Genomic DNA, 25,530 nt, shown 5'->3' with positions numbered 1-25,530 from the left:
GCAAGGTTCTAGATTACTGGTCCCCCTTCCCACTGAGCAGTAATAAAGACAGAAAACAACGTGGCCTCCGGGGCTCTAACCCGCCTTCACTCGCTAAAGCTCGTTCGGCAATACTGTATAAATTAAATGTATAAACTTTTGTACAGAACGAAACCAACCAAGCTACAACCTACATGGGGACCAGTAATCTAGAACGTTAGCAGCATTTTGTATATTATTATTATTATTATTATTATTATTATTATTATTATTATTATTATTATTATTATTATTATTATTATTTTACAAGGTCAGTGGTAGCTCATGCCTTCAAACCAGTATACGCCATTGGTGGAAATAAATAAATATTATTTTATTGGACTTCTCACTTTGACTCTGTTAGTACTTGTTGCATTGGAAACATTTTATTACTTGTATTGCTATTGCTAATACTAGTAAGTCTAAACCAAGATGTTTGGTAACGATTTGCGTCGTGATTTCGGCGTTTGACATAAGAATAACAAATGTAATCATTTCATCATGAACAAATGAGAATCGTGTAGCAAATGTTAAATATTCTTGCATTTTTCGAATTTTGATTGCGTTCCCAGTGTTTGCGAGGGAAGGTAATTTTCTATATGAAAACTGGTTTTCTACAGTAAAATTTTTAATACAACAAATATTACAGGAAAAATCTGTGAGCCTAGTTATTAATCAACCGTCAGGAACAATTATATATAATTAAAGTAATGACTTTCGTATCGTTTTTCGTTATTTTTACTGGTTACTCACCAAACGGAATATTTGGATGAGATGTAGTTTGATAATATTCTGATTGTGTAAGATTGGGTTCGTTGAGTTTTATTCTCGACATAAAATGATCAAATTAAAAAGAGTTCACAACATTTTTTCGTGCATTTTACAATCTACGGATCCGTACAGTAAAACTGCACCCGGGCACAGTAAGAATACCGGTACCTCAACAGAAATTTCGCACAAAATTCATTACTGTACTGAGAACAAATCATGCAAGAACAGTACATAAGTCCAAGAACAGCACTTGAAATAATTGTTTTAAAAATTTGTTATATGTCCCTATTTTTTCCCTACTGATTACCAAATCATTTGTGCTGAGCGACATAACGATATGTTGCTTTGAAGCTCTGCCGCGATTACTTATATTATGGAAGGCATATATTCCGAAATTGGGCGTCCGCTTTCGCCACGATTTTTCGCCGTTATCTCCTTTCCACACTTTCTCCAATTTGTTATTAGGTTCATTAATCCGTGCTCTTCACAAACTTTTAAAAGATTTTGCTTGTCATCAACGTATTGCTTCACAAATGTTAAAATTGTTAGTTCATTGCCCTTGTACATTCGCCATGTTGATAACATATATGCTCGTTTCTTTCCCACAATGCAACTGTTTGGTTACCTTGCGCCAAGTAGTTCCCTCCGCTCGCCGTATAGTCCCATGTTTATAACCGCTTTTATATAACAAATAAACATACTTTTCGAGACTCTTATATATTATCAAGCGCACAAACGATCAAATTATCCAGATCTTTCCTATAAATTTGAAAAATTTTGCTGGAAACGGACGCCCAACTTTGGAATTTAACCCTTATGGAATACCTAACAATCTAATCTGAGCTACCGTAAGCTAACCTAACCTAAACCTGTGTAGTGACTAACAGGGTGGTGGTCCCAACATATGCTTTATAAGCTGGAGAGGTGGATAATTGGAACTAGCCAACTACAGCGCTGAATATATGGGCTTAAAAACCACTGTATAAGGTACATAGTCCAACCTGTGCTAGGTGTTCACTAAGAAATCTAAATGCTATCTAAGCGAGGCAGGGCAGGGCTAATCTCGTAGACCCGCGCGATATTGCGTCCGTAGAAAACGCGTGTCAGCGATGACAAATGTGCGTAGATGAGGATAGTGGAAACACTGTATTTCTCACCGTGTGCGTGGGTTTCCTCGGGGTTCTCCCACTTTCTTCATTCCACCATTTTATTCATTTGTCATCTTCATCGTCTCGTTTAGTCTAGCGGGTATACGCGTCGGACGTAGAACTGAAGATTTTTACGCTGTGTTTCTCATATTACTAGATGCCTTACTTGTGGAACATTTCTTTCGTTACGGATCGTAAAGTAGGGTAGGCCACGTTAAATTAGTAAAATATGCTAGATTAATAGGATATTTTAAGGTACTGCTTGTGTGTTTCACTTACAAGTACCTTAATGTAGGTTTTCGCAGTGATACGCGTTCCTGTACCGGTATTACTAGTAATGGTCGTGCACTACTAACGGTACACTTTTAAAATAAAATACAGCTTTTGTACGCTTTCGAGAAATAATACGCAAGTAGAATATAATTTATATTACATTACTTTTCAGATGCACTTACTTATTTTAATCGTCGTATAGCACTTGTAGTGAGTTTAAAGTAGGAATCCTAAACTTTTAAGCACAGAACACAGCTGTATTACTTACTATATAAATCAGTCGTCTGCATAAATTTGTTCCTTAAAATCATATCTATATTCAGAGTATTCAATTTTCCCTGTAAATCTTACAAAATATGATGTCTTTAAACGTAATCTGTACCGAGAATACAATTTATATTACTGTAACTATATAATAAGGTAGAAATATTGGCAAGTCTTCCCTTGAGGCAATTCATTCATTATTCTTTTTATTAACGTTGTTGTACTCTTCGATGCATGGAGAACTTATAGAACTTTCTTGGAGTACTTTCTTATAGAACTCCTTAGAGAACCTTAGGAGAACATTATCAAATGACCTTACTGTGTTTTCTTGTGAAAATTCGAAGCATACGCAAAAAAAAAGAAAAAAAAAAAAACTTTAGAAGGATGCCATCCACTAGTTGTGTAGACATATATGAGTGTACATATATACTAGTATCATTAGTTAATGTGCATGCAAAATTACTTGAAAAAAAGGATAAGTACGAAGAACATGTAAGAACCTGCGCTAGAAGGTCACTGCCATTTCGTTTGATTTTAGAACGAAGCTGGTGGGCCCGCGCGGGTGTGTTCGTAAGGACATGCTCGAAGCATCTTTGGGTGTGCACATAAACACTAAGAGAAAGACGACGAACACTTATCAATCTGTGATAGGTAGTTATTAGAAGCTAGGTTTGTATATCCTTTCTTTCGTCATCTGTATTGCAATATTAACTATGGGTTACTCGCTCTAGTATTCCATCACTTTTTAACTTTTGACAACACGAACTTTCCCTTCAAAATTTTCTTCATTATTGTACACTGGACCTGTTAATTCCGCCATTATTCACAGTTATACTACCTACGTATACGCAGTCACCTCGTACTTACTACTCGTGCACTTTCAGTTGATACGCTGTCTTCACATGAGGGGTGCGGTGGTTCAGGGGTAAAACGCTGACTTCTGGTGAGAAGGGTCCTGGTTCGATTACAAATCATGTGTGTAGTGGACTGTATCGTATCCGTGAGTTTTCTCGGGATTCTCCCGTCTTTGATTTTCAGCCATCTCTAGTCTATAGCGCATAATTGTTGGACAATAAACTAGAAGTTTTACTTTACACAACTTCTACCTTCGCATATAGAATATACTGATTTCTTAGGACGAAGAATTCAGTAGCTGACACCTTCCATTTTTCTTCCCATGTTTCTCTATACCTACGCACTTTAGATATGACCCTTACATATTTACATTACTTACACACGGATTTATCAAAGTAGTGTTACGTATTTCGCCTGTAGATTTACAAATAATGGGTATTATAATAATATTGAGAGTAGATAAGTTTTAATGTCTAGTGACTTAAAATAGTGCCTGATTTATGGTTTTGGTGCCTAACTGTGCTATTCTGCTACTGTAGCTCATTCAGTTCCTTATCCTTGCTAATGGAGTACGATAGTCATCCTAAATCTGTGTACGCGTACACGGGGATAAATAAATGGATTGTAAACGATGTATAAACACAGGTCTGCAAAAAATTATTTTTTCTGTGAACTGCATGGGTTTCTTTCACTGATTATTGTTTTTTTTTTGGGGGGGGGGGGGGGGGAAGTATGCTGAGTCAGAAAATGACCATCATTGTTTCCCCTCACATACAGTTTTGTACAAACGCGCCTTTGGCGCGGGAGACCCGGCGGGAGCTCATGTGGTTTGGATTCCACGTTAATCAGTAGGTCCACGTCTCACATAGCCTCGCTGCTGAAAGGGACGCTAAACTAAAATTCAACTCAACCATCTTATTAACACGTAAAACAGAATTATATTTGCCATTCATGACACATTTGTGGTTGATAACTCGGTTGACCTGTGAAAACTTTTTCTTATCTTTCATACTTCTAATTCTCTTTTAATCGGTATTTCCAGTTTTCTGCTTAAACATCCAACAGTAGTCCAAATTCTCCTTTCCCCACTACATGCATATATCCTCATCCCCTTGCCTGCCTCTATTGTTCTATATTTTCCTTTATTTTATACTGTTATCAACATTAGAACTCATTGTTGATTACAAGAAAGTACAAGAATTTACTAGTAGAAAATAGCCCACAAGATTGTTCGTTTAATGGCAGACGTGATAGAATTTTTTGAGCACTTTTTTTTCCATGTTCAGCATAGGAAAATCTATAAGAATCAGAGGGAAACTCCGATGCAATTTTTTGGTCGCAGACCTGTCGAATCATTAGAATTAGACTAGAAGTTTTATTTCGAATTACGAAAATTGATATAATCAAAATGAAGCAATGTGCAACTGGCATTGGCCTCATCCCCATCAATCATCATATACAGTCCGATATGCCAAACATGTTAAAACATTTATTCAAAATATTTTCGTGAATATAAAAATAAGTTTTAACTAAAAATATGTTATCGAAATTGGTGTCTATGGAAAGGGTTTACCAAGAATTACAAACGTGAGAACAGATTCGAAGTCATTGAATTACGAAATAAAGCCCGTCGTAGAAGTATTCGTAGTGAAAATGAGAAGCCAATACCCTTTTTTAAGCATTAAGAGACGCGTTATATCAAAATATACTATACTTCTGGTCATAACGGGCATGTGTCGATATTCTTAATCTAGGCGTAAAATACTGTATAATATAAGAACTAACATGTAAATCATTATAGTCAATTAACTGCATACCCCGTAAGTTTACCAAACATGACAGCAAACAGTGCTCTCTTCTGCCACTTTTACTGTACTACTGCTGTAATACTTTATTTTGCACCCCAACATTCTCTCCCTGATGGGGCTTGAAACCCTTTTGTTCAAGTCGGTAAGGAACTTAGTAATGAAGCTAGCACTCCCTCTCGCTTTCTGTGTATGTGTTTACATAGTTTCTTATCAATGTCACTCTATTGCTGATATCCATAACAAGTAATGGTAAAAGTGAAAAGGTGCTAACAGAATAGAAGTTTTAATGGCACTGAGAACTTTTCTCCTCACAAATTACGAGTATAGCCTTAACATGTTTACAAGGATGTGTATTTTTAGCAACGCATATATTGTGTATGGCTTCCTATTTTTAATTCGTAATATAAAGGGTAAGAAAAGCTTGAGGCTTCAAGTAAAATGATTTTCCAAAGCAAGGAGACACTTTTCTCGAGCAAACGCTGAATTTTTAGACGTGATGTGGTAGCGTGTGTATTCCCAGTCTGCAGGAAGGTGAAGTTCTAATTAGACACTACAAGCTTATAAACATTAACATTTGCATACAGGTATATACTACAGCCAAAGAAGTTTTTTCTCCCTCTTAATTTATTTTTTTTAATTCGTCTTCTAATGTGCTCTATCGGTAGCTTTGCATTTCGATACCTGCTGTGATGTAGATGAATAATAACGGTAAGCTGTATCAGAGTTGGATAACTTAAGATGAAGTTATTACTTCACGTAGGAACATTGATGTCGAAAGTACGATTTTACGCAGGCGAGAGTCCTGTTTAAAGTAATACAACAGAGAAAACTTTCATATTGTAAACTATTTTATCATGTAATTCGGCACGAGGGATTCGGACACACTATACATATTTTATACACTTCAGCATCTATGAGTAACAATGACTACATAGCGCCTAACTCTGTGCTTTCGGCGCCCAAGTTCTTTGTGTTATTGGCCTACTTTCACTCGTTAAGGCTCCAACTCTTCTGATTGACCTACGAATCAAATCTGTTTGTCCAGGTCTAATAAAATAGATATTTATTAATAACAGAGTGTTTACACAATTATATTTGGTCTAGAAATTGGGATGTTACAGAAGGTTAAGAAGGAGAAAAGTGCTTTTACCCCAAGAAGATAAAATTTATGTGAACCATTGAAACATATTTTCATTGCCGTTTGCAGTCTTCGAGGGCATTGAACTTTTCTCCATTCAGACAATTTTATAAACATCGAAATAAATATGAATATGGTGCAATATGGTGAATAAGCAAGAATACAATAAGAACTTCTCAGTCAAGCTGAAACATTTTATCTTAGTTATCAATAAAACATATGCTTTTGTGTTATTTTGATTTTTTTGTATTTTGTTCACTAATTCTGATCTCTTTTAGTTAAGCATTGTGTTCAGTTAGTCTAATTGAGATTAACTGTTGTTGGAATTAATCGTTAAGTTTTTCGGAAGGAGTTCATAACAGAGGATACCCTTTAAGTTTCAGTGGTGGGTTAAAACTGCTCTTTTGTGTAGAATTTTATAGTTCATTTTTTTATTTTCTGGTGGGGAATGTGGATGACACTTTACAGTTAATTGAAAGTGTAATGTAAGCAGCTCAGGTTTCATAATTTATTGACAGAAATTTATTACTTTTCTTCGTATATTATGCCAGAAGTGAGAATGCATTTCCATAGGACATCAAAGAAGAAACCACGGGCGTAAAACATTCCATATATGGATGCACACAGCAGGGTCCATAGAACATATTTAGTTGCTGATTCTGAATAGTTATTTGCCTAAGTAGATTTGTAGAATCTATGTCCAAGTCCCACTCTCCGTGGTCGGATGCGTTGGTCCCATCGGACCTAGCCGGGAGGACTGATATTTAAATTCGCCGACTTTCCCCATTACCGATCATTTCCGATTGGTTACGTAATCTTGTCCGTGAGTTCCCTCGTAACTATTTGGTTAGCGTTCGCGCACTTGGAGTGGGAGACCCGAGTTCAGTTCTCGGTGGGAGCTCATGTGGTTCGGATCGCACGCTAACCTGTAGGTACACGTCTCTTATAGCCTCGCCACTGAAAGGAACACTGAACTCAATTTAAAAAAAAAAATTCTGATTTGTGGATACTGAGTTTTCAGTGGCAGTTTTATCAATAGTCGACGAATATACTTGCTCCATTATTCTTGCTTTTCGATTAACAAGCAGTTGAATTTCTTTACAGCAGTGCACATATTATACTGCCGTCCTAAGCGAAAAGACCTTAACTCCACATTTTTCGAAAATCGAGATATTGGTATGGGAATGTTCGTAGTACAATTCTGCATCTATCTAAAATGAAATTGACGTGGCTTGAGCAATAGATAGGGGGTAATGACGTCATGCGTGTTTACCTTATGTTCAAAACTGTAATTGAAAGTAAGCAAAAAGACCTTAAATGGCAATTCATAAGCAAAAATATTTAACTGTATTACCACACAAGTTTTAGATCGTGAAAATATATTTAATAAAGTTTTACTGAAATACAACTAATTTGAACGTACAGCCTAAGCCGAAACGCGTTTTGCTTATTTTCTCGAAAGTATGTGAAATGGAGTTAAGGCCTTTTCGCTTAGCACGGCAGTATACTGCTCCTGCTTTTTACTCAACATGACAGTCTAATCTCAAGTTTAATTGTGGGGATATGGTGGCTCAATGGCAGATCGTTCGCCTCTAATGCGAAGGGATCCCGTCCGATCCCAGGCTATGTGAGTTCGTGGTGGTCAACATCGTGAATTTCCATCAAGGCATAATGTGAGACGTAAAACTGAAAGATTTCGTTTCATTTCTTTAAATTCAATCATCACTGTACTGCACTGTGTCCGCTTTAATAGTTCTGGTGATTTTATCCGTGTTCACTGAAGTGTGCGCTCGCATCACTAGTTAGTTGTTTTTCAGCTCTACCCTTAGTTTAAATTAGTTCTCTCAATACGGATTAGCGAGTTTTGCCTGTTCATATTCCAGTTTGTGATGGGAAGTTCGTACTGTAATTCGACGTTCGAACAAAGCAAACATACTTCACTTCAGCGTTTATCAGTTCAGTTTAAGTTAACGTAACGACAATGAGCCCATGACACGAAGGAAAAATATCAGTTACACAAACGTGCAATAAATTGAACAATTACATTAAATTAATAAACGACGCAGTACATACATTATTTCTCTATCAAGTTTTGTTTCTTTCTATTGCCCCCCCCCCCCCCACGAATCTTTGATTTCTGATAAACTTTTTAACGAAAGACAATGCATATCCTAAAATCATAGTTGCAGTACTGTTGAAAGATTCGATATTTAATGACTCGAACGCAGGTTCTCTCTGTCCACTATTGTAATCTTTGGAAATCCTGAACAGAAACAAACTTTTTTTTTGCGAGTCTTCTAGAAATATATTTTATTTCAATGTCATTTGATTGTTATACAGATACATATCAGTAGTTACAGTAGTTTATATATTACAACGTAACTGCAAATATTTATATTCACATGTCTGCTTACTATTCTCATGCTAGCTCTGAAATTTGCATTCTTTAAAAGATAATGTTATTGCTGTATTATTTTTATTTTTACGATATTCCAAATACAATCCTTATATCAACTTCTTATTTTGCTTTCAGTAACCTTCTTAAAACCATTTCTAAAGGAGCAAAAGCACCATGAGCCGTAAAGAAGCTCTGTCTCAGTTTATTCAGCAGATCCATGGGAGACCAGTTATGGTGAAGCTAAACAGTGGAGTAGATTATCGAGGTATAAAATGTATTTATATTTACAATGAGCTGTAGGCCTTTTCTTTAACTGACTACCAGTAAGTTGTAAGAGTGTTTTCTGCTAATTTTATGCCAGTCATTATTTCCGTAGTAAGTAAGCTAGTGTGTGGTTGTTCTTATTATAGACCTTGAGATCGAATGGATTTTCTTACGGAAATAAATAGTTAAAGGACAGCTGTAAAACAACTATTGGTTGAAATACAATTTGAAGCAAAGGAGTATCTTTCTAAAATCCCTTTAATGATCTTTTATATATTAACAAACAGTTTATAAGAAAAATCTCATAACTCATGCAAAATTTTAAGCTTTAGAATTTTCGAAAAGCACATTTTAGGTTTGATAATAATAATAATAATAATAATAATAATAAACAACCTGAAGAAATAATCTAGTTATCAGAATGTCCATAAAATATAGTTTGGGGAGGTATTTCTCTGTTTATTTATTGTTTTGTTCTTTTTAAGAAATCTATGGATATTTTAATCTGAGTTACCATTTGTTAGTAAATATATATGGTGCATATAGTATCTTAAACACCCAAATTAGTTAATTACCTGTTATAATCTTATGTCTATTTTAGTGTTAATAATGTTATCCATCCCCTGTGTAGATTGCTCTTACCTAAATTTACTTTTTTTTTTAATGATGTATGATTCGAAAACGTTTCTTTCTAGGATTTGGGATTTGTAGATTTTTAATTTCTGTGACAGCTGTTCTGGAAATGTGTTGACAAACCTGATGTGTTTGGTTCCTCTCCTCTTGTATTTCTCAGATATTCCTTAACTCGAGTTGAAATGTTTTCCTAGTTGTACTTATGCAACTTTGGTCACATGAACATTTAATTTCACAAACTACTGAAGACCAAAGTGTATCTATATAGTAATTTTTAAATCCAGACAATGACTTTCCTGTAGTGTTAGAACCAATCTTATTCCTGCTTTATTTGCTATTTTCGAAAGCTTCTGTGATGTTCGTGGCTTAAAGATAAGGAAACCCATTTATCATTTCATTTTCTCCGTTCCGACATGTCCGGTCAATTTTTCAATTTTTGTTTGACACTTTTACTATATCCAATTTTTGTTCCCAATTCAAATATAAACTTGCAACATTTTCTGAATTCATATTTTCGGAGATTAATCTAAATTCTCTTAAAACTTGTTTACTGTTTACTAATTGAGTAGATTCCTGACAGTAGCTCTTTATGTTCAAACGAACTATTGGAAGCATTTTGTTTAACCTGATCTCTGCGTAAGATATATAATTTTTCATCTTCTTCCCTACCTAAGCTTTCTGTTCTATCTTTTCCGGATGGTTCCTTTGTGACCTGCAAATTACTGTTTTGGTATAATTTCAGTGTAATTCTTCGGTACAGACGCTGTTAATATCCCGTAGAACATTAGGAATCTTATGTATATAAACACACACCTGGCTTTTGTATGTCTTCACCTCATAAACTAGCTGGATTAAAATTTGACTTTTTGTGAACTACCTTTCTTAAGTTAATTGTGTGTTGATCTTAAACTGACTGGGTTCACTTCTGAATATAAACTGTCTCGCAAAAATGCATGTCTCCTTGATGTATTTCCTTTCTTTGTAAACTTCTATTTCCATCATCTTTGTGTGTACCTTTAATATTCATAAGTTTTAAGTGATCCGATATTTTCACATTGTTGACGCCAAATTTCTGTAATTTCGATTCTTTTTCTTTAATTGCAACTTTCTGTCTTTTCAGAAATATAACTAATAAGGGTATAAGTAGAGTTTAATTAAAATATTACTGGAATTCGTAAGTTATGGGTATAGAAGAATGATACTGAACGATAATGTAATTTGTCAAACAATAGTAGTTTTCTGAAGGACCTGTGCTGAGGATGTCAATAGCTGTTTGTTGAAACATACGTAGTTATATAAATTAAAGAATGTTTTTGAGTAAGCAAACTGTTTTAATAAGCATAGTTGCAGTTGTTTGATTGCATTATGTTATTTTAAACTTGTAATTGTGGGTAGCGGATTCAAGATAGCCATAGGCCTCAAAAATCATGAACGGTTAATGATAAACTAATATAACAACATACTGAGGAAGGCTATTGTGATAATAATATAAAACACAATCACAAAACGAGTTTCGTGATTCTGTTTTATATTATTATCACAATAGCACTGCTCAATCTGTTGTGTTAGTTTAACAATATGAAAACAAGACCTGCTAGAATGGTTAAAGGTCAGTGAAGTTAATTTTTATCAGGAAAGTCTCGAAAGCTAGAAAGAACAATGATAGAATATGGAAAATCAGGGAAACGTTGGTTGTTGTTTTTCGATTATGGAAGTCATAAATAAATCATCCTTGTAGTATATCTAAATAGGTCAGGGAGATATATTGCAACATGTTGCAAAAGTGGGAAGTTGGCTGTACAAATTACTTGGGTGATTGAATCAATTTCCCAAGTGAATGACGAAAGTTAATTCTTCCTTTCTGCTCCGAGGGTATATGAGATGTGGATCTACGTTTAAAGTGAAGTCCGAACCATCGTAGGACTTTCAAAGTTTTCAAGGCCCTCTCACCGGAAATCGAGGCTGGGGCTTCGTGAACCAAAATCACGCGTGCTAACCACTATACAATCTGGAAGGGCTTAACAATTACTGTAATAATGCCATCTATAAAAATATAGAGATTCAGTAAAGATATCATTTTGAGGATTGAGATTTTCCTTATTGAGATGCGTACTGGAGGACGCATTTGACCTTTGATTTAGTGGATTACAAAGCGTACCGTTTACAATTTCTAGTTACATGTGTTAATATTGTTATAAAAGACTACTTACTTTTTAATTAATTATTTATGAGTTACTCAGTCAGATTGAGAGTTATTAATAATAATCACTATTGTGATCCAGTGGCGTACGTAAGGGGAGGATTTTCGGGTTTTAACCCTTTCTTCTGTTGTGCAGAAGGTTCATCGAAAATGTACGCACATGCCGACTAGCGTAGTGATAATAGATAGACTGTAAAAATAATAGATAGGTGTTTTAAGAGTTTGGAAAATATTGTAGAAGTTGATGAGCAAGTAAAAAAGAAAAGAAAATGTTTAAATACCAGATAAGATTCACGATTAATTGTAAAAGAATTCAAGAATAGTAGTAATTGTGTCTGATAATTTAGATGAAAATTTAATATTGTAATACCTTCTAGAAGATATTACAAATAAAATTTAAAAAATCCCGTATTAACCATTCAAGCTGGGAGCCCGAGTGCGCACTCACTATTTAAATGGCTATTCTACGGACAGGATCCCGAGCACGCACTCACTTAATGCATAGGCTTAAAAGAAACTCGGCATTGCTCTGCCATCTATGGAGTTTCCTTATACTGTAAATAAAAACTTTAAGAGTCTTATTAGCAGGGCATTATTTAAATACTTCCAGTAGGGTAGGGAAGTAGGAATTTAAATGCCGGCTTGTGAGGTTTGGATGTTGTAAAGAATCCCTCTTATCCTAAAGCGATGTGAACTTCGGTGCATGAATCTCCATCTTGATAAAATTACTGCTGTGACCAATGTAATAATTGTTTTTAATGCTGCGTCACCATAATTGCTGTAAATAAAATGCCAATAATAATTTCCCAAATATCTTTTCGCAGTTACACGAGAGTAGCAAGTAATTATCCAGGTATTTAAATTTGTATAGCCTTACACCTTGTTCACGGAGGACATAAAAATTCAAATGACATATTATATTCATAATTTGATTTAAGATCAATCTAAAGCAATAGAAAAGTGTCGTCAGAAAGAAGCACATTTTTTTACTTGCAGGTTACATAGTTTTCAGGTTTTAGATGGCGGTATTGTCGTATTCAGGCTGGAAACTGGAACAAGATCTTTGAGTTGGAAGTTTATTGTCCTTTCTTTGTTCCTGTTTTCTTCGCAAAGGATGGGATAGATGGTATTGGGATGTCGCTCGTGTGCAAACTTTGTAGCTTACACAATAGTATATATTATTGTACTATTATGATAGTATATCCTATTGCTGACTTATACATTGAAAATGTTCTATCTGTTTCGATAGATACGATACAACAGAAGCACACTTGAAATCAAGAGCACGAGTCTTTATAAGTCACGAAAAAAGGCAAAAATTAATCTATATATATAAAAGAGAACGTACAAAATCCTTTGTCCGCTCATCACGCTAATACGGCTGAACCAATTTCTTTCATTTTTGGGGGGTTATTAGGATTTGGACCCTAGATGGTTTTTATCATATCACTTTAATTTTTAATTACCAGTGTCTTGAGATAATTGACCATTCAAGTGTCCATAACGTACAAATCCTTTGTTATTAGTTCATCATAGGTAAAAATAAACGTATTTATATGCAACCCGCATGACCGTGTCACTCGGCGGGTTAACATAAATGACAGGCGATATACAGCGGAAAATAGCTTGAATCTTCTGTTTAAAATTTTTTAATTGATTTGCTTATTTTTACAGACACTTTTACAATATGCCAGCACCGGGATGACCGCAGCGAAGCGGGGCGGGTTAACATAAATGACAGGCGATATAATGTTAAGATTTACTGCAATCTTCTATGCGTTCCGGGGTGACCGCAGCGAAGCGGGGTGAACGCTGCTAGTAAATTAATAACAAGAAACTAGTTGTTTCACCAAAATTTGGCTCCAAAACTTAAGTGCGCATTATGTGACTGCAAAATATGGTATTAGTTCCGTAAGTTCTTCCGTAGGGACGCAGTCACTTTCATGTTATTCATTTCATTATGTTACGTAATAATATGATTTTCGATCTGCGATAACTTTATATTCAAGGAAAGTATAGAAGGAAAACAAAACTTTTTTCATCCTACTTTATTTTTTGAATACGTAGATCCATCGTTGAATGAAAAAACTGTAGGTTGATGATATCTGGTTTAAATTTTTGTTTCTAATTGAGGATAATGTTTTAGAGGCTTTATTGTTCTATTGATTCTTAGCGACGGGAATGAAAATACTATTTGTTATCGTATGGAATACAATTCTCTACAGTGTATACGATTAAGTTTCTAAATAAAGATAAGTAATATCTTAATAAAATTCATATGTTTAATTTTATCATTTTAATCTAAATTGAAAAGAATGAACTGTAGTATATAAGGTGCGAGGTGCATACCAAAGTTACGTGCCCTTTTGCCATATTTCAAAACACATGAATTAGCTTTAGACTTTAAGGCTTAACTGTGCAAAATTTGAAGCTTCAATATTCGTTTTTAATAAATTCACCTGTGAATAAAACTTTTCTGACACTGACCTGAAATGACGGATTCACCATAGAGGTGCCTAATGAAGCTTTTATCTAGATCAGCCCTGGCCACGGCGAGCAGATAGTGGAAACTCTCCTCGTGAACGCTCACGAGCATTCTACGAGCAAATACCGTTGTTCGTGCTTCGTGAATCTTCGGGTTTTGTTCTTAGAGGAGCGGAAGTGTTGTCAACCTTGGCGGTAATCACTAGCTTACCAAATAAAAAAAAAAGTATGTATGGTAACTGATTGCCATTTAGTGTATAGTGTTTTTTTACAATGTGGTAACCGTTAACTATAGACAACACAAACTGGTAACAGCAATCAAATGATAAACTATGTACGTTCCTTTTCTTCTTTTTTCTTTCCTTTTGTTAAAGAAGGATGTGGTGGAACCAAACCATCGCTTACATTTATAAAAATTTGCCAGTTTGCCCAATGGAAAACCAGTTTTCAATATATATATATATATATTATCAAGTTCTTAATCCGAATGTGGGTATGTTGTTTCGCTTTATAGGAAAAGAGATAATCTGTTGATACGAAAAAAAAAATACTGTAGCACTTGTTTGTAATTATCTAAGTATTATCTCCAGAAAATTAGCTTATGCATGTATGTGTGTACGAATAGGCTTAGCAAGGGGTTAGTTGTGGAGATTAGAAGCCACTATTACACTATCAATAGAAAGAATAGTATTTCTTACTCCACTTTTAAAGTGGGGCCGCGGTGGCTCAGTGGTAGAACGTTCATATCTGGTGCTTGGGGTCCCGGGTTCGATCCCAGCCCCCACCAAGTGAACTTTGCGGTGGACAAACACCGTGTGCGTGGGTTTTCTCGGGGTTCTCCCATTTCCTCCCACTTTCTTCATTCTATCATTTCATTTATTACTCATCATCACCGTCTCCTTTAGCCTAACCGGTATAACCGTGGGACGTAAAACCCAAAGATTTCATTTCATTTTTTCCACTTTTAATGTTACTTTGATCGCAAAGAATCAAACAAAATATTAAGAGAGCCGAAGAGATTTTCCATTTTTAAGAGTGACCATTAGTTGTTTTTTTTTTTTTTTAAACAAGGAGTGTCTTTTTAATAAGGAAAAATATATTGTCCCTGGCTGGTTGCTTGTCGGTAGCTTGTTAAAAGTGAAAAAGAATGTTAAATCATATCAACGACTGAAGCTACACGCTTGTCTTTCTTCGATAGTTACTGACTGGTTTTGAAAGTCACGATGTTGTAGGCCTACTGTAACAGCATAAACTTGGAAGGGAACGTTCCAACTGAATGATACGAACAATTATTCCCAATGTCTTGAACATGAAACGTGGATACTACTACTACTACTACTACTACTACTACTACTACTACTACTACTACTACTACTACTACTACTACTACTACTACTACTACTACTACTACTACTACTACTACTACTACTACTACTACTACTACTACTACTACTACTACTACTACTACTACTACTACTACTACTACTACTACTACTACTACTACTACTACTACTACTACTACTACTACTACTACTACTACTACTACTACTACTACTACTACTACTACTACTACTACTACTACTACTACTACTACTACTACTACTACTACTACGCATTATTATTATTATTATTATTATTATTATTATTTTCAACCTCCTGTCGTTCTGCTATCAATCTAGCAACGAAAGGCGTTCACAACTTAGCAAACGTGAAGCGAGTGACAAGTTACAGACCGAGTGCTAATGTAATACAATGTCACGAATTATGTAAGCAAGCTAAAAAAGGCCTGAAACAATTCGTTTCCGATTTTTGCAGTCGTTTTTACGTCTGTAAGCTGACATGTTTAATATTAGTTTCTTTCTTTCTTTCTTTCTTTTTCATTTGTTAGTTACTTCAACGCTAACTGTAACCTCTATCATGCGTCTTCCTCGATCAAAAAACGTACCAATTTTATTTCCTGCAGTGTTTTCGCGTCACTGCTTTCGAAATGGGGAGGGGGAGAGCACACCTACACATTTCACGCTTGCGTCTGCTCAATGCTTCAACATCGTGCGAATTTGTGACCAGGCTTGGCCGTAGGTTTTTTACCATCATGTGTGGTTGGCAACACTTATCGGATGCAGTGGAAGGGGCGGAGCTACCAACACCTGTGCTCACCTGTTCTTATCTCCGCTCGTTGTCGCTCACGCTTCGGCTCCGGGAGCCAATTCATGGGCAGGCCTGATCTAGATATTGTTAAAAAGTGTCGATATTCATCCCAGTTGAATGATGTTTGTGAGGACACTACCTTTTCATACTGTAGTATCCAGAAGTGTGTGTGTGAGTTTATAATGGAACGGTGGGGAGGGGAGGCCAACTATAGATCTGCCAAAATCCAGAAGTCCAACTTGTGTAACCACTACAGAAAATATTGCTCCTGCTTAGGCTCTAGACATGTAGGACAGAAAATTAAATGTTGAGGATATCTGTATCCTTATGGGACTCTCTCGTTGCATCTCAATTTTGACAGACCATTTTAAGTTCTCCAAGATCAGTTCACGTGAGATCCCTTGACAGTTAGATGAAGAGAAAAAAGCCTCCCAGATAGTAAGTTTTTTTTTTCTTTCTTCTTCTTTATAAAAACATCGAAGTGATCCCTCGTTCATTCTGCTCCCAAGAACTGCCCCCCGTGAACTCTGTTTGTTTTCAAAACTGAAGTATTCATTGCAAGGTAGACGTTTTGAGTCCAGAAGTATTATTTTCCAATATCTAAAACGTATGCTTCATAAAGACTCCTCAGGCGCTTTTGATAGTAGAATATAATAATTACAATTGTGAAGTTGTGGCCGGAAATTGTGCTGAAAAGTGACAAAAATAGATAAATTGCAAATTAAAAACCGAGGGAATTACGGGAAAATGGCACATAATTTCGGTATGCATTTATGTTTACGAATGTTGTTAAGCACGGTGGTGCAAGGCAAACATTATGAGAAGCAGAATTACCATTTCATCGGACAATTTTAGAGTCTTATTGATGAAAGGCGGCGTTAAACTCCCAGTTTAAAGAAAGATGTTCAATTCTACCATCAGAGAATTTAAAAATGTCAAACAATAATCATAATAATAAAATAAAAACTAAGTAAATAAAGATAATTAAATTTAGCTTGGCTTTTCGTTCTTACTGATTTGTTTTCGTATTGTCCAACGTGTAAATAAGCATAGCCCACAGTTCTGGATTATTTTAGTTGCCGTCTTCAAAATTTATAAATTCTCATGGAAAATTTTAAGTTTGAGCGCACTGAGTCAATATTTGTTACTTAAGAAGTCAAAAGCATACTTTATCATCTAACTAAACGATCCTTTTCTTAATATGGAGTTGCTTCAGTAAGTCATATGACTCAATTCTTAAATATATAATTACTCATTGAAATAAAATAAAATAATCATTCAATTTAACGTCCCACAATTATGCCCTTTAGGCTAAGGGAGACGGGTGATTAAGGTAAGTGAATGATGATGGAAGAATTGGTGGAATGAAAATGTAGGAGGAAACCGGGGTACCCCGAAAAAACTTACGGACATGATAATATCAACAATAAACGTACTTGGATGGGGATCGAACCAGGGACCCCACGCACTAGATAAGCGTTCTATTACTGAATCACCGTGTCCTCAGTACTCATTGAAATTTCTCTTTATGCTATTGCGCTTTCGTAAGCTTGTCCCAGAACAACTGTCGTGTGCTCCTTTCTAATATTGTATACTTTATTTTTATTTTATTTTATTTTTTTTTTTAAATCACTACTCACGCTGGAATCAGAAACACAGCCGAAAATTAACAATTTTAAATTTTGCAAAGACATAGTGAACTTATATGATTTGTCCTTGTTATAATAATTATTCTTGTTAATTTGAAGTAGCACTTTAAACTGAAACACTAATCCTAAATACATAAAATTCGGAATGTAAATTAGATACATATACTAATTCCAAAGTGGAAAGAAATTTAATCGAAGTTTTTAAATATTAATTTTATACAGATATAACTGCAGTGGACGATTCAGTTGAATTTGGATACTTCGTCAATATTCAGAAGGAGAAATATGGAAGCATATTCTTCATTCAAAAGTATTACAAATGTTCTGTACTTAAACGTAATATTTATTACACAATGCTTGAATTGGTTCTACCAGTCTTTTTTAAACGTATAAAAACTTTATAGCCTTAGTAAAAACTTTCAACAGAATATCTCTTAAGACCTTGCAGATCTTTTTCCGGAAGAATTAATCAAATACGTGTTTTTTTTTTCTTCTAATATTCGTACTCCCCCTTTCATATATATACATCCATCCATGAATCCCGCAATCAGATTTTACTTCCGTGAAAACCATTTACATATTGTAGTCTTGTAATATCAGTTTTAGGCCTGCAACTGACAGAAATAATACGAAGTGCCTTGTCATATGAATATTTATAATGGATATACTTTGTAATTACAGGAGTGTTAGCATGTCTCGACGGCTACATGAACATCGCCCTTGAGCAGACAGAAGAGTATGTGAATGGTCAGTTGAAGAATAAGTATGGAGACGCATTCATTCGAGGAAACAATGTGTTATATATAAGCACACAGAAGAGACGAATATGAGAAGTGGACAAGGAACAGTTCCGTGTGCCAGTGTACTGAAATGTTGGTGTTCATTGAAAATTCGATCGAGCGAATGAGAGCGCAAGTTTTGTTGTTTATTTTGGTTTTTCAAGTTTTCGTAGCTGAGTTCAGTGTTTTCTTGTACACCGTTATTTTGTTCTTCTAGTAATATGACTAAAATAGAAATGATTGACTAAGTGACGGCGAGAAAGAGGATTTTTTTTTTAATTAAATGTAATATTTCTTCTTTATTATTCATAAAATAAAAACAAAATAATTATCAATTATAAATTTTTCTAAAATTTATTCCAATACGTTCACAGATAGATTCGTCTCCAAATATAGTTGCGTAGTAGTTCGCTTAAATAACTATGGATTTGTAATAGCGAGACCCGTCCACAATGGAACTTACTACTTTTTGATGCAATCTGACTACAGTGGTTCGGTATCCGTAGCTCTGAAATCACTGGAACTTATTAAGAGATTGTATTGACATTAATTTATAATAGTTTATAGAGAATAAATCATTTCTAGGTACAGTCTTCTCTATTTGACGGTGTGATGGCTTGTTATGATTTTAGTTATAGTTCGTATCTCTGCCAGCGATTAAGTATTGCGAATAAACTACACACAATACCATGTAAATACATTTGTGCTAACAATTTAAGGATCTGAATGGACTCATCAGTACAAATATTCCCTTGGACTGATTTTAATATACATCTGTTATTTAGTAATCACCTTGTTTTACTGATAATATCGAAGTATTTGTATATATATTCGAAGAAACAGTTTTATTTTGATACTTCTGTTCCACAGTGATGTGTACTGTGATTTAATGAATTCGGTGTAGAAGTTAAAAAAAAAAAAAAAAAAAAAAAAAAATGAAGAGGACGTTCCCATGGAAAATTTCGTTAATTACTAAGTAACAGACGTGTACTAAGTTTAGTCCAAGTGAATACAGTTATGCTAAATTAAAACAGATCACGATGATACGGAAAGTCACCTCATTCTAAATAACGAAATACATTTGCGCTTCCATGATGTAATATGATGATTTCTTAAATCTTTCACCAATTATCTGCGTTAGAATTGAAAATAATTTTAGATTGCACCACGGTTGGAAAAAATAGTTTTTTTTTTTTTTTAGAAAAAAGAGAACAAATCGTGTTCAAGACATGAAAAAGATGTTCAAAATATTTTAAACATGTTTTAAAACACGAACGAAAAAAAACCATGTTTTAAACATTTTGAACAGTTTAAAACATATTTCAAAATCGTGTAATAACTTATTTGTTAAGACTTTTTACTCTTTACTTGCAACCAGTATTACAGATTCATCCTATATATACACTGATTAGTGCAACAATGATAACAGAAATAAAATCGTTTGACTAAAAATGGTTTTTTAATGAATTTTTATTGGCCACTTGTTGTTCAAGATGATTTTCGAAAAAAGATTAAATATTTTCGTAGTACATTGGTGATAATGCACATTAATATATCAAATTTCGCTTTTGTAGCACCAACGGCTTTGGAAATGACTTTTGAGTGTCACTGATAACGCACCTTTTTTTTCTTTCTTTCTTTTACCCAATTTAATTTGTGTAACACCAGTGGTTTGCAAAATGACTTCGAATGACCATTGGATTTAATATGACATTTCTTATGGCTTTTGTCTCAAATAATTGTATTGTTATTGGAATTGTACACACACATACATAATTTTTACTCAATTGATCACCTAGAGGTGGGTGAAATTTTAGTTGCAAACATTTGATTGCTATTTCAGAATACTGATGTTAAGAAAATTATTTTAAAATAATAAATTTTCCAAAAGTGATGTTTCAAGCATATTTCATATTGTGGTAACTTTAGAATATTTTCTGCAAGCCTGTGTATTAGTTGTTGAACTCAATAATTGGATTGAAGAAAAACAATATATGGGACATTCAGAACACAATGGATCCAAGTACATTTTCACTAATGTTCAGTTTTGCTCAGCAAATGAATGCTATTTCAAAACGTAATATCTTCGCAGTCAAAAGTATGAAATAAATGAAACTAAAACCACGTGAAAGGGCGTGGGCTAGTTCTATATGACAGCCGCTAGACAGAGACGTCAGTGGGGGCAGGAGGGCAGCCACGCCCACTCCCACTCTAAATTTCAGATTTTGGGGGCAGTAAGGCAGATTTAGAAACTTTTTGATAAGCAAACTCCAACAGAACAAGTTTGAAGTCCTTACACCGAATAAATACGGAGGAAATATAGATTATCAAAACTGAAAAGTTGCTTAGGCACAATTTCCAGAGTTTTAAGCAGGCCGAAATTCGAAAGTATCCTTGGAATCCTTGGGTCAAAAAGAAAGAAAAAAAAATACAAAAGAGCAATATAAGCCTATAGCTCCGTGCGACCAATGGAAATGGATTTTAACTGATCAAACTCGGTATTTATTCGGTGTAAGGACTTCCTTTTTTTTCTGTTGGACTTTGCTCAGCAAAAGGTTTCTAAATCTGCATTACCGTCCCAAAATTTGAAATTCAGGGTAGGCGGTAGGAATGTGGATGAACTCTAAACGGACGCCCCTCTCTAGCGGTAATCATATAAAAGCTCTAGATTGCACCGTGTCACATAGTTTTCTTTCTTTCTTTTCGGATTCGTGGTTGCAAATATATGACGTTTTCCGTCGGTGTATTCTTTTTGACACACCGTGCATTTATTTAATGTAATTATGCATCATTGACAATTACATTTGGAGCTTGACTTGTTACTCTTTCTCACGTTGCAGCGTACACAATATCTTAAATTTATGAGCAGGGAGGGGAAAATTAGCCCTCCTGTTTCCCCGTTCTAGAAACGCCCTTGTCTAGCGGTTGTCCTATGAAACCCTAGCCCACAATACACCTTTTCACGTGGTTTTTGGTTCATTTATTTCGGACTCTTCGCTACGAAGATACTACGTTTGCTGAGCAAAATGAACTTGGATCCTTGTGCTCTGAACGACCCATATCTAAAAATATTTTTAAAAAACTTCAGTTAAAAAAAGGTAGTTAATAAAGTTGGAGCCAAATTTATCCTGCAACCCAAGTTTGTTCCAAACGTATAAAATTAGTTTCTTCGGTTTACTCGAAATGGTGTCCTTTTTTCTTCTTCCCGTAAACTCATGTTAGACGATTCCAAGTTGTACGGAGACTGAAAACCAACATGTACTGTATGTATTAACGAATGCCTGCGATATTTTAATTTCAGAACAGCAATTTAGTAAAGAGCCCTTTGTTTTCTGAATAAAACACAAAAACTTGTTTCAATGATATTTTTTTTTATTTATTGTTTAATATAATTTCTATAAATAGTACAATCTTCGACTACAACACTTTCTCGCAAGTTAACTGGTAAGCATTTAAGCAATACAATAGAAGATAAAGAAAAACATGGAAAAAAGAGACGAAATAAATTGTAGTTCACCACATCGACCTGCAATAGCCACGAGAAATCAAAACATTCACACGGGGACAGTGTTGTCGCAGTCCTAGCTCGGGAATGGGCTGAAAAATAGTACCAAATTAAAACAAAAAGGACTGAATTCATTATTTTATCACAATGTAATACATGGCTCTATAATACGAAACTAAAAGAAGTAAAGTTCTAGAACACTCTGCCCCCTTTTTGCAAGAGTGCAAATCAAGAAATTGCACTTTTTAAAAATTACTTTTTAAAAACACCCAAATAGGAAGACCCCGAACACTTGTGAAAGTACATGAAACTTTCCTCGCACGTAGGAAGTATAACAGAGGCCACAAATTAAAAGGGGAAACAGTTATCTTTATGTATTGTAAGGAAATCAAACGCGCTTCTATTTCAAAGTGACCAATAGACCAAAACAGTATTATGGCCATATATGAAAAAAATATATAAAACGAGGACCAAATCAATCAATCAATTATGAGATGTAGGAAAAGTCTTACTGACACTTTTGAAAATGTGCCAAGTATCTGTTAAATGGTGCTGAATTGGATAGAATTGTACCAACTTTTTTCACAAAAGGGGCTGAAAATGCCAGCGTGGTACCAACGGACCGATGAATGACAAAAGGAGCTGAATTTGATAATTGTACCAAGTGTGGCAACACTGTACGGGGAGAAAATACCTTCTGAACGGAATCACTTTTTGGTAATTTTCTTTCTCTGGCAGATTTTTTTTTTTTTTTTTTTTTTTTACAAAAATAAAAGTATGTTTAAAACAAGCCTTAAAAATTACACGTGTTTAAAACAAAATGATTAAAATGTATATAAAATTTGTTTTAAACTAAACAACCCTGGATTGCACTGACCTTCAATACATGTAGGGTAGAATGAAGAAGTTAAATTCTGAAGAAAGCAATGTGGCCTTGTTTGTTGATTGAGTTGAAATTTAGCGCCTCTTACAGTACCGAGGCTATATCAGACGTATGTGCAGCTTAGCATGTGATTTTAACGACATTAGAACCACAGGAAATTGAATCCAGGTCTCTCCCGCCATAGACCCGTATGCTAATCACGTAACCGGAGGGAGTTTTTGTAACCTTTAGTGTGATTTGAATTAAAACAGCATAAATCGCCTGGTTAAATCACATTTAAAGCAAATTTCGACGCAGCAAATAGTAGAAGTGACTGGATTGAGGAAGCCGCAACACTTTTATCACTCTAAATGAAAAATAGTAGCTGCTGTTTTTTGAAATAATAATAATAATAATTAATAATAATGTTTATTTCTGTGCCATGAACAGCCTAACGGCAAAAATACATCACTTTATCAGACAAAACAAACACACAATGCATACAATGTAACCTATCTATTGAAACAATACAACGTAATGATAAAATAGTATCGGATTAATAATTCCTTGTCAAATTAATACCAAATAATAATAATAAACTCCATCTTCACGGCAGCAGTAAGCCTCGAAGAGCTTAAGCTGACCAGCGGGCGATTTTAACCGGTGTGTGTCTTGTTACCACATGGCTAAATTCATCACCATTACAGTGTATTACTGATTTTCTGGATCGTAGCTCCCCAAATACTAATTCCCTCATAATCATGGAGCCTCAATTGCATATTAAAGCTGAGTGAAAACCCAACATATGTTCTCGTAGAGATTCGGGCCCGAAGCCTCTCACGCCAAAGGCGCGCGCACTTACCACTTATGATGATGATGATGATGGTTATTATTATTGTTATTAAACTTATAATTTAGCCATTGAGCGTTAAATTTTTCTCCATAGCATTTGGCAAAGATTTAGCAGTATTTTCAGGCCTCTTAGTGGTATTTACACTACTACTTTTGGGGCTCCTGCTCAGCGGCAGTGACTCAGTTGGTAAAACATTGGCTTCAAATGCTAATGGCCGTGGATTCGAATTCATGGCCGGCCATTCTAGCAATATTTTTTTTCACAGCTTCATCATGTCATTCAGTACCAGGAATCCAAGGTAATACCTTAAAATGAATCCTTGACAGACTCTTTTGCACATTCCCCATCTTTTCCATTTTAACGTGAACGAAATCCCTAAAAGTCACAAATATATAAATACTGATAGACAAACAATTAAGAGTTTAATCAACATTAGGGTAATGAGGGAAATTCAACCTTAGTTTGAAGGTGTTTACCATTTAATGAAGAGTAATTTACATTGAATTCTACCTCCAGTTATTTTTCTTTATCAGTTTACTATGTGTATTATAAAAAAAGAAAAAAAAAAAGTAGATTTAAATTTAAAAAAAAATGGGTTTGTCTTTTATCAGCGAAAACAAATTACACTAGAATCCCGTTTAACCGAATTGGATGGGACTTACAGTGATTCAGTAAAACCGGAATAAAGTTTATATATATATATATATATATATATACAATACAGTATATTTATATATAAATCTCAGCTGGCACATGTCTTTTGATCTTTACAGTACATTACATATGTTAAAATAGATGGGGATGGGAGTGAGTGAGTACAGTCAACACATCGTAACAATGAACTCTTATCATTTGGTAAATAACTTAAATCAAAACAAATATTGTACTAATTGTTGATGTTTTTAAAAATAAGTCATGCATGAGTCAAGACTTTTTTAAAGCGATTCGGTTAACCCGAAAATCCGACTAATCGGAAATCGGTTAAAAGAGACTGTAGTGTAATAAGAATGGAAAAAGAAAAGATTTTCTTCCATCTTGGTGACCATGATGTTAGCTATACTTTCCTTTTTATAACGCCCCTTTCTTTTTATATGAACCAAAGATGCGATTTTCTCCCTGAATTGCCTTGTCGGAGCAAGGATCCTAGCTTTTCTATAAAATAATTGCAAACCTGACCATTCAGAACGTGTGGTTAGAGAATGTATACGTTTTTATTAAAAACTCTAGTGCTGTGTATTTTCGTATACCTTTGTGTAAGTTTATTATTTTCACTGTAAAACGGATGTAAAAAAAAAAAAAAAAAAAAAAAAAGTCGAATTCGCTATCTGAAAAAATAATAATCTGCTTTACACATTTGTTATAGAATTACGAATAAATTTAAAATGATATTTGACACCACATCATATCAATTTATAGCGCAAACTGGATATAAATCTGAAAAACATTTGACAAGAATAATTCACAAAATAACTGATCACCG

At 34.6% G+C, this 25,530-nt stretch overlaps 1 protein-coding gene across 1 annotated transcript; it reads left to right on the top strand.

Annotated features, from left to right (window-relative positions):
• Positions 1-449: 449 nt before the first annotated feature.
• On the top strand, positions 450-19,165 carry LOC145678467 (U6 snRNA-associated Sm-like protein LSm6). Its single transcript, XM_081748633.1, has 3 exons — positions 450-605; positions 8,809-8,938; positions 18,733-19,165. The coding sequence occupies exons 2-3, from the start codon at positions 8,848-8,850 to the stop codon at positions 18,879-18,881; spliced, it is 240 nt and encodes a 79-aa protein (XP_081604759.1). The 5' UTR covers positions 450-605; positions 8,809-8,847; the 3' UTR covers positions 18,882-19,165.
• Positions 19,166-25,530: the final 6,365 nt, after the last annotated feature.

This window comes from Thermobia domestica, chromosome 2 (assembly GCF_964235325.1).
Source record: "Thermobia domestica chromosome 2, izTheDome1.hap1.1, whole genome shotgun sequence".
NCBI classification, from domain to species: Eukaryota; Metazoa; Arthropoda; class Insecta; order Zygentoma; family Lepismatidae; genus Thermobia; species Thermobia domestica.
The sequence above is the reverse complement of the archived record's forward strand: the minus strand, read 5'-3'. Positions and strand labels throughout refer to the sequence as shown.